Source organism: Vollenhovia emeryi, unplaced genomic scaffold, assembly GCF_000949405.1.
Source record: "Vollenhovia emeryi isolate VEMERY1.0 unplaced genomic scaffold, V.emery_V1.0 DF939658.1, whole genome shotgun sequence".
In the NCBI taxonomy this organism is placed as follows: domain Eukaryota; kingdom Metazoa; phylum Arthropoda; class Insecta; order Hymenoptera; family Formicidae; genus Vollenhovia; species Vollenhovia emeryi.
Window position 1 is genome coordinate 16,050 of NW_011966708.1, and position 9,917 is coordinate 25,966.

General features: G+C 31.2%; 3 protein-coding genes across 4 annotated transcripts; 2 read left to right on the top strand and 1 right to left on the bottom strand.

Moving 5' to 3' along the window:
* Window positions 1–533: 533 nt before the first annotated feature.
* LOC105557003 (protein SMG9) lies at window positions 534–5,259 on the top strand. 2 transcript variants are annotated; one of them, XM_012004125.1, is made up of 11 exons: window positions 536–631; window positions 945–1,064; window positions 1,349–1,525; window positions 1,870–1,916; window positions 2,401–2,587; window positions 2,675–2,968; window positions 3,066–3,210; window positions 3,819–3,939; window positions 4,016–4,127; window positions 4,401–4,544; window positions 5,181–5,259. In XM_012004125.1, exons 2-10 carry the CDS (start codon window positions 1,018–1,020, stop codon window positions 4,477–4,479), a joined length of 1,209 nt encoding a protein of 402 aa, XP_011859515.1. In that variant the 5' UTR covers window positions 536–631; window positions 945–1,017; the 3' UTR covers window positions 4,480–4,544; window positions 5,181–5,259. The 2 variants fall into 2 exon arrangements, with proteins under 2 accessions (XP_011859516.1, XP_011859515.1); XM_012004126.1 differs by lacking the exon at window positions 945–1,064 and having other exon boundaries at window positions 534–631.
* On the bottom strand, window positions 4,544–9,801 carry LOC105557002 (protein Dr1). The gene is made up of 2 exons (XM_012004124.1): window positions 9,686–9,801; window positions 4,544–5,350 (listed from the first exon to the last, which is right to left on the bottom strand). The coding sequence occupies exon 2, from the start codon at window positions 5,341–5,343 to the stop codon at window positions 4,840–4,842; it is 504 nt and encodes a 167-aa protein (XP_011859514.1). The 5' UTR covers window positions 5,344–5,350; window positions 9,686–9,801; the 3' UTR covers window positions 4,544–4,839.
* Window positions 5,593–8,869, top strand: LOC105557000 (platelet-derived growth factor receptor alpha). Its single transcript, XM_012004123.1, has 8 exons — window positions 5,593–6,111; window positions 6,186–6,408; window positions 6,487–6,650; window positions 7,036–7,279; window positions 7,367–7,470; window positions 7,577–7,664; window positions 7,736–8,305; window positions 8,374–8,869. Exons 1-8 carry the CDS (start codon window positions 5,873–5,875, stop codon window positions 8,794–8,796), a joined length of 2,055 nt encoding a protein of 684 aa, XP_011859513.1. The 5' UTR covers window positions 5,593–5,872; the 3' UTR covers window positions 8,797–8,869.
* Window positions 9,802–9,917: the final 116 nt, after the last annotated feature.

Sequence of the window (9,917 nt, forward strand, 5' to 3'; positions counted from 1 at the left end):
AAATCTGCGTTACCCACTTAGCAAAATGTGGATATTGGCTACGTAGTTCAATGTCCACGTTTTCAATGTCCACAGAGGGCGTATCGCATTCGCCAATCACGAAAAACGGGGCCGTGACATCTCTCAGGCTTCTCTCTGTCAGTAGGCCTGTTCTTTATTACTGCACTACTGAACTAGTGCAATAAGTTAAAATGAAACAAATAGATTACCTCTCAATCCTCTCATTCCAACTCATTGCACCAGTGTGCACTAGTTCAGGAGTGCAGCAATAAAAAACAGACCCCTTATTGGTTCCGCCATTTTGCGTCAAACCAATCAAACGGAGAATATTTCTTGCCAGACTCTAAAGCCCGCTGCAGACGATGCTATTTTTCCTGCTGGATTGCTTGCAATTTAGTAAATTACTAGGAATCCTGAATGCTGAGTGGTGCAATGATAGTAATTTACTAAATTGCAAGCAATCCAGCAGGAAAAATAGCATCGTCTGCAGCGGGCTTTACTACAGGGACTCTAGTTTCTAGCGTCCATGAAATTGCACCTTTAGTCGTATTGTAGACCCCGCGTTGGAAGTATCGTGCTCATAGAATCGTGCTGATGTAACCTAACCGTTGAGAGGCATTCTGACAAAAGGGTAAACTTAAAAAAGAATTAATATGGTTTTTTCATAATTTTGAATGACTTTTATTATGTGCTATATAATCACATATAAAACATAATTAAAGTTTCGTTAAAATCGAAAAGAAGCAAGTCCTGTATGTTTATATTATTTTGTGTTATAAAGCCTCTTAATAATTTTGTTAATTTCAGATTTATATGATAAATATGTATGTCCTAAATAATTTGGCGTATATGTACAAAATAAAATTTATGTGTATACCGCATACATATAAAAATATATATTTAATGAAAGTATATTTAATATATTCTGTACTCATTCTTCCCAGATAGCCAGCTAATATTGCAATGATGACAAATAACATCAATTGGCTATCTAGGTTGTAAAGTTCATTCTAGTAAATGAACTACCTGCAGTGGGGCAACAGATTAATGGTAGATTTGCTTAGGTATTGCAATTGATCCGGTATTATCTGTATTTGCATTAAATTTGTATTAACAGTGTCAATTTTTGTAATTATTTAAGCGAGATACATTATGGTTACAATATGGTATATTTTGTTTATTTTCTGCAATTTGCTATTATATGTCAGCGAATTTCATTACATTTCTGGTGACATTTTATTGACAAAATTGTTTGCAAAGACATTTTCGAAATCTGTTCTTGACGGATTTGGAATATTTTACAAGAGATTTAATATAATTCGTGTACATTTATTGTATTATATTACAGCAAGTGGTATATCACCACGAGTGTGGAAGAAATGCTGCCGACGGTATCAAAGGATTCCGAGATTAAGGACGGAGAAAACAAGAACCTAATTAAGATTGTAGAACGGCCGACATTTATATTAAAGACCAGAGAAGGGGAAAATAGAGCTGTTTCTCCAAGCCAGCGTAACGGCCACAAGTACGGTATTATTAAATAATAATACTATATTTAAGAAATAATAACTATTGGTTTATATATCATACCGTCGGATTTGGTGTGGAAAATAAAAGGAAAAAAAATGTGCTAACTACTTTTGTAAATCTATTAATTTACTAGATTTATTAACTTTAACTATTCTATCTGGTATTCGATCTTTGCTTTTTAAACCACACACATATATATATATATGTATATATACACACACATATATTTGTTATGTTTGACATGGTTTGAGCCTCGAGAGGATTTGCAAGTCACTACCACAATATATCATTATATATCTCTGTTATATACAATAAAGTAATACAAAGATTTTGTTTTAGAAAAGATGTCGATATATCTTCAACTACACCGGCAAAAGTACAAGATCGTAAGTAAATTATTTAGTATACAGAAGAATTCATATAGATTATCTACAAACTATTGAATTAAAAAAAAAAAGATTCTTCGATAAATTTGTGGAGTCCTTTTTCCCTAACAAATATATAAAGAATTATTCTCGATATATTTAGATTATAGTTCTCGAATTTTTACATCGTATATTTTTGTAACTACTTCTAAAATAAAAATTGTAATTGCGTAGTTCTATTATTTATTTGACACTTGAGAAGTTTAATTCATAAAAGTTGCCGTTCTTTTTAATTGCTTAGAAATTGTAAGTATTGATATTTTTTATTTTGATATCAATATTTACTGAAAAACAATATCAAGTAGAACAAAGAATTTATTAGAGGAATGTCCAATAGTTTTGAAATCCTATATGTATATGTTAGGATACGTCAGTATTTAAGTATATTTACATTAGAAAATTAATATCTTATAACAGCAAGGTATTAAATGATATATGATTTTAGCAATCCGTATGCTTTCTATATGTCCTGAAATGTGTACATGTATCAAGTTTATGGATGAAAGTATGCAACTGTGTGAAAATTCAATAGATTTTCTACATGACCAGCAAGACTTTCTAGTTGTTGGATGTCTAGGTGCACAAGGTGTTGGTAAATCGACGATTATGTCACTGCTAACGTCACGTTACTCGTACGTATCGCATTTGCGTGCAACATATGCTATTAAACTTTTTTAATTAAAATTTATATTACTGTAATAATTTTACTTTATTGTTAGGTCCAATATTTTTCGAGCTCAAGATTTATCACATTATGAAAGCAGCACTAATTGTACCACCGGAATAGATCTCTTTGTAACGAAAAACAGAGTAATATATTTGGATACACAGCCAATTCTTTCTGGATTTACAATCGATTCTGCAACCTTTGACCAGAAGAAAGGCGCACCTGATTTTGTGAACAGTGATTCCAATTTAGAGTTACAATCGCTTCAGTTTGCAGCATTTCTTTTTTCAGTATGCCACGTTATTATATTTGTACAAGATTGGTTTGTCGATCCAAATTTAGTGAGGTAATTGTGTGATAAAAAGTCTTTATTAATTTGACTATAATATAATTTTTTATTATGAAATCTACAATACATAATAAAATGTCTGTTTCTTGTATAGATTTTTACAAACTGCAGAAATGTTGAAACCATCCTCAACGACTATCATAGATCAAGATTACGTAGAATATTATCCACATGTTATATTTTTGCATAACAAGGCGGAATTGCAAGATTTTATGCCTGCTACTATTGATAAAATTAAGGTACTCTTAGCATATATGGCACACACATAACTAATGACTTCAACTATAGCTTATTTCAAAGAACTATTTAAAAAAAATAGTACAGTAAACCCTTCCATATTCTTACAATTTGATCCCCTCTCTATTTTTATCTTTTCCATCATTTTATTTTTAATTATTGAAACTTCTATTAATTTAGTTTTATTAATTATTAACTGTTTAAATGTCTATAAATTTAATGTAATGCTATTCTTTCTAGAATTTGGTTTAAATTATATTATCTGTGTTTATGCCAGTTTCTACCAATGCAGATTAACTTTAATCTGGGTTTAAATTACTTCTTATCCTTTTCTAATTCGTAAAACTAGAAAAAGTTATAAAGTAAGTTGAACCAAGTTAAAAGTTAAACTGCGTTGGTAGAAATGGGGTTTTTTTTAAATTGATTGCGTGTATAGCATTCTTATTTTATGTGACAAGCTACTGAAATATGAATCAACATTAAATAGGAAATTGCGAATTAAAAATTATTCGGTTCCGAAAATATGTTAAGACTACAAAGACTTGATTGTACTTAGTTCTGATTTAAGTACTTTCAAAATTGTATTTTTAAATTTTGTTTTTCTTTTCAGGACTTTTATAATAAAGTATTTTCTAGTTCTCGACTGCAAACTCACAGCGGTATAGATATGAGTCATTGTTCGACAGAAAGTAGTTTAAATTTATTTTTGATACCTTCGAGAGCTAAAGGAGGTAAGAGATTATTTTTTATTTGTTTATAGAAAATTGAATATTAATATTTAACATAATTTAATTGTACTTATTGCAGAAGACAAAATCTTTTGCGAAAACGAGGAATCTCTTATAAACAAATTACGAACAAAGATACATGGAGTTCCTAGGAATTCAATTACACCTTCTGTATTAACAGAGAAAAATTGGTAAATCTCTTAAATGAAACTTATTAATATTATAATAAAATTGCAATGCATAAATATTTTATATTTTTTTACTAACTCGGAAATTGAATTATTTTATCTATTCGTTTTTTACTTTCAGTTCCTATTTATATTATATAATTTGATTCAAATTGATATAAAATATGAATAAAACTCACAAGAAAGTTAAGAATAGATAAACTATTTCTATTCCAGTAAAAGATAAAACACAAAAAGTCTGTATATACATAAAAATAGTGCATTTATTATTGACAGGTATCAGTACGTTTCAAAAGTAATAGAGGTAATAAAGAAAAGCCATCTATCTTCTGAATATGGAAGACTAATGCCTTAAGTCTACAAATTTATGTGGAAGAAGGATATGAAAGATTATATGGAAGAAGGATGAAAAAAATGGAGGTATAATTAATCCACTTTATTATATGATACATTGCTTTCATAAATTATAATATTAAATTAAGGAGTATAAGAGTGTTTAATGTACACAGTATTGTTATATGATACAGAATTAAATTATTAAAGATTGCTTCCAAGAATAATACAATTTGCATTTAATATTTTTTACTTTCTTTCATCACTATTCCATATTATCAGCGTTCTTATTCTGCCATTTTCTCTGCTTTTTTTTTCTAAATATAGATATCTTTTTCACGTAAAAAAAAACTCGCAAACAAGTTTCATCATTTGAATTTCTTTATGAATAATCTTCTTGTTCGCTGTCACCTTGTTGCATGGATGTCATTTGCGTAACGGCTTGTAACTGTTGCCACTGTTGCTGTTCTGCGACCGCTTGTTCCTCTCGTGCTTTAGCAAATAACTCCTGCTGTTGCCGTAATAATTCTTCTTCTGGAATTCCCAAGTTCTCTAATCTGGTACTTTGACGTCTTCTTTTAGCCGCTACAGCTTTGCAGTCTCGTAACACAGCTTCTGCCTCCGCATTGTAATCGCCAAAGCCTAACTTCTCAAGCGCTTGTAGAACATGTTCCGCATTTATTGTTTTCTTTTGTTGCTGATTACAAATTTCATTTGCTTCAGAAGACAGCAGATGAATGAATTCTGTACAGCAGTTCAAGATGAGCTCCCTGGACTCGTTTGCAACTCGTACATGAGGCAGGATCTCCTTGATTATTTTATTAATTGATGCACGAGGAAGAGTAAGCTCGTCATCGTCAGTTGGTGACATTGCAGCCGAGGCCATTTGACTCCTGGAATATTAAAAACCAAAGCATTAGAAAGTTCCAAGGCATTAGAATAATCAGTTTATTATGAATTTAAATATAATTTATGACAAATACACATATAATATGTATTAGTTATTATTGATAAGAATAAATTTGGCACTTTAACTTTTTATAACCATTATTTGATTTATGGAATTAGAGATTATTATTATAGTTTTATATTTTTATAATTTATAAAATAATTTTTATAATTTCTCTGATTATTCTATTATTATTAAACAAAACGTAACATTTTTACAATAAAAAGTTTGTGTTTACTATTTTATTGGAGGAAGTTGTGTGATTCTTACACACTTAGAGAATTATCAGATAAGAGTTATCTAGATGTGTTTTACTAAAGATAAATCCTAATTGAACTTTGAAACTGAAGTGAAGCACAGTATTGGATAAAGTGGACATCTTGTCACTCAAATTGCAACAAAAAAATATAAAGTAAAAATGTAATATATCTAAATCGTTTAGATAATGATCATACAATAAAATGAAATGTTTGTACTATGCAAATGGATTTTAATATATAATACAGTTGTGCTGCTTTTATATTCTGATACGGTATGTGCGACAAATGCGAAAGAGGTAGAAAAACTAGCTGGTGTTGTGGAAAATATTACAGTGCAAGTCTTAGAAGATAAAAGTTATTTAAAAAATGACAATGTACTGGAATCGTTAAAATTGAATGTATCTTGGATACCACCAAGTGGAGGAAAACAACCTTATTCGTACAGGTGCTCTAATTAGTTCTTTCCAATAGTAATATATAATGACTATGTAAATAACAAAATTTTAATATGTACTATAGCATTATGATTACAAGTATCTTAAGAGAAACCGATATAAATAAGACAGAATGTATAGAAGGTTCTGCGCTCTACAATGTGCAAAATAAAGGTCAATTTAGCATATTAATACCGCAAAATAAATTATTGAATGGAATGTCGGAGGTACAAATACATCCAAATTGTATGTACAAGATACATGTATATGCTAATCCGAGAGCTAAACCTACAGGAAAGTTACCAGAGGTATGAACTAATAGTGCGCGCACACACGCACGCGACATTAAACTTAAAATATCAAGTTTTTAATGGTTTTTCTCGTAGGTTATTTATACAGTTCCGAAATGTATTGGTCATAAGTGCAGTTGCGCGGATGCAAAATCTATCTTGCCTACTCCAAAAGTGGAGGCAATTCGAACAAAAGAAAGTATTGTTGTTAACTGGAATATTACGTCGAACAGTTCTGACATTTGTTCTTATGTAATTAGGTGAGATTTCACCTTATTGATTTGATCTTGTTCTTTTACTATATGCATACTTAGATTATAATACAATGTGTAATAATAATATATTCTACTTATTGTTAGATTGTAATGTAATGTGTAAAGGAAAGTCCTCTATTATGAGATAGGATTCTAATATGAGATAGTAGGTTTTCAACGTCCAAATTCAATCACAAATCTCTTTTCGCACCGATTAAACGATCTAACAATCAATTATCCATTAAACAGACTTTACTCCAAGAGCAAAACATTCACGACGGAATCAGATGATGTATATTAATTTAGCAGAAATCCCCGCTATCTCGTATTAAGAGCCTATTCCACAATAGGGGACTTTCCTCTAATAATAATATTAACAATAATATTCCAGCGTTGGCATACCATTGTTGATATCAAAAGCAGGACAATCTGTGTATAATATCACCAAGATAAGTAATGTGACTTCTGCAACAAATACCTTCAGTTGGGACATGAGAGTTGATGGTCAATATATAAAGGTGAAAAATAAATATAAAATATTGATAGCAGCAATGGATTGTCGAGGTTGCTTGGGAACTCAAGGATTCGCTGTTATTAATGCGAGCGAAACTAAAATATTGAATAGGAGCACCATGGTATATACATATACATATAAAAGAATACATATTCATAATATTGATGACATTATAATATAAGATTCATATGATATAATTATGTTGCAGTGGTTGTTATTTGTCGGAGTTGTCATTTGTATTGTATTGGGCTTTATCGGTATTATGTCTATACATAATAAAAATGGGTATCGATTTGTATTGACAACTAGACGGTAAGATAAAAAGTTTGGCAAACTATTTGTAATAATTTACATATGTATGGTAATTATTGCATGTATATTATAACAGATGTAAAATTTTTATTTTTTTGAACAACAGGAGACAAACAGGGTCTTGTAAGCTCCGTCGTCAGTGGCCAGATCTAGTTTTCCAAAGACGCAATATTATGTATGTCAACAGGTTTGAGGTAAATGGAAGAGAATCAAATAATTAGAGATAAATAAAAAATTTTAGCATTCACAAAGTTTTTTTTTGTAGGAGCCGTTTTACAGCATACATAAAGATGAATTTGAAGTGCCGTATAAATATTTGAACCTTATACGTGAATTGGGAAAGGGACAGTTTGGTAAAGTGTATCTAGGTAAATTAAACAATGAGAGCACGTTAATAGCTGTTAAAATGGACGCACACAATGGACCTGAAGCACAGCATCAATTATTGGAGGAAATCAAGATAATGAAAGCAGCTGGTCCCCATACACATTTAGTGACCTTTATAGGTTGCTGCACTTTACCGGATAATCCTACATGCATACTTTTGGAGTATATGGAAGGTGGAGATTTGCTCGCGTATCTGCATCGCAGAAGAAACATTAAATCGAACGATATGTCTTTGTGCAGTTTTGAAAATGCTGTATCGAGGTACGCGGATATTATTGAAGGAAATAAAAACGACTATAAACATCCGTATGATACAATCGAGACTCAACAATTAATAAAGTTTGCGTTCGATATTGCAAGTGGAATGGAACATTTGGAAGCCAAGAGAATTGTACATAGAGATTTGGCAGCAAGAAACATCCTCCTGACCTCAGATCTAACACTAAAGGTAAGTAAGCATGTTTATATTACAATGATTTAAAAAATGGATTTTTCATGGATTTATCGTGGATTTAGATTTCTGACTTTGGCCTGTCACGAAGTGGCACATATGTAATACATAATATGTCTGACAAAATTCGCCAACTTCCAATACGTTGGATGTCGCCAGAAGCTATACGCGATCGCGCTTTCTCCTCTAAAAATGATGTCTGGTCATTTGGTGTTGTACTCTGGGAAATTGGGACTTTAGGTTCTTTTCCATATTCCAGTATACAGGACAACAAGCTGTTGCATTATTTAACTCAGAGCGAATGTCGCTTAACATGCCCCGATACAATTTCTCAGGATATATACAACATTATGTGTTCGTGTTGGAACACAGCTCCGCAAGACAGACCTAGTTTCGCACAACTTGTTTCGGACCTAGAGGCACTAAAGAAACCTTTACACTTTATGCATGAAACAAGTAATCCTTGTTATGGATTGCTGTCGCACTAGTATGTCTTGGGATTAACGGATAGATATATATACGTACATATGTATGTGTTGTAAAAATAATAAAACACCAAAATATGAATATATCTATATGTATGTGTGTTTTTGATAAAATGGTACAATTTTATCTTTTGTCAGATATTGGGAGCTTTCCAGCAAGCGACACAAGTCGACACAAATGTCGTTCTTTCTTCGCATTCAATGAATAATAAAGACAGAACGACATTTGTGTCGCTTGCTGGAAAGCTCCCATTATGTAGTCTCAATCTTGGAAAATCTATACTATTACATCATACTTTTTACTACTTGGAACATAAAAAAAATGAAATATTTTATTAAAAACAGTTGAGTTTTTATAAGGTACAGTATATTATAACAGATCAGTGGAGAGAGTAAACTCAACGGTAAATGCTCCAATCCTTACAAGATTGTGGAAAATTGAACTAATTGTAAGTTAGAGAAAGAAAAAAAATATATAAAAGCCATATCATCGTAATTATTGGTGCAAAAATGCGCTAAAATAAGCTCTTAAGATATATAATGGTACAGAATACAAAGGATGCGTTCAGGGAGCTCACTATTTGCGCTATTTAGTGTTGAAAGCGTCATTCTATTCTTGTTGCTCATGCATCAAAGAAAGATATGTATTTTCAGCGTTAATAGTGCGCTCCGCGAACGTACCTGAAGAGAAAAATCATAAAATTTATTTATTTACTCTGAAAAAGATAATGCATTAAACATATACTTTTATTCACTATTTATTATGTTCAGCATGAAAGTAAATGTAAACGGATATAAAAATGCTTTACAAGTTTGAAAAATATTTCATTATATATAATATATATAAAGACAATTAAGTTGCTTTTATTTATATATTATTTAGCTCACTTACTTGTTAATTTACTCCGTTATTACTGTAATCAACCTAATTAAGGATGAACTAAGGTTATATTCTAACATTCACTGTCAATACCTTAGAACATAGGGTGCGTTCCGAGTTGCGCATGAAGCGCACAGACTGCATAGAAAGTCGTTCCGATTTAACTAAAGGTGCCATTTCATGCAGCGTCAAAGCGCTGGATACAGTTCCCCCACTCTGTCTCCCTCGATCGACGCGCGTAAAA

Bases quoted from the DNA above. Each gene is read 5' to 3' on its own strand.
- LOC105557000 (XM_012004123.1), top strand. From the start codon at position 5,873: ATGTTTGTACTATGCAAATGGATTTTAATATATAATACAGTTGTGCTG. The intron at 6,112-6,185 runs GTGCTCTAATTA...TATGTACTATAG, and splicing joins AAACAACCTTATTCGTACAG to CATTATGATTACAAGTATCT. The intron at 6,651-7,035 runs GTGAGATTTCAC...ATAATATTCCAG, and splicing joins ATTTGTTCTTATGTAATTAG to CGTTGGCATACCATTGTTGA.
- LOC105557002 (XM_012004124.1), bottom strand. From the start codon at position 5,343: ATGGCCTCGGCTGCAATGTCACCAACTGACGATGACGAGCTTACTCTT.
- LOC105557003 (XM_012004125.1), top strand. From the start codon at position 1,018: ATGAACTACCTGCAGTGGGGCAACAGATTAATGGTAGATTTGCTTAG. The intron at 1,526-1,869 runs GTACGGTATTAT...ATTTTGTTTTAG, and splicing joins AGCCAGCGTAACGGCCACAA to AAAAGATGTCGATATATCTT. The intron at 4,128-4,400 runs GTAAATCTCTTA...TATTATTGACAG, and splicing joins GTATTAACAGAGAAAAATTG to GTATCAGTACGTTTCAAAAG.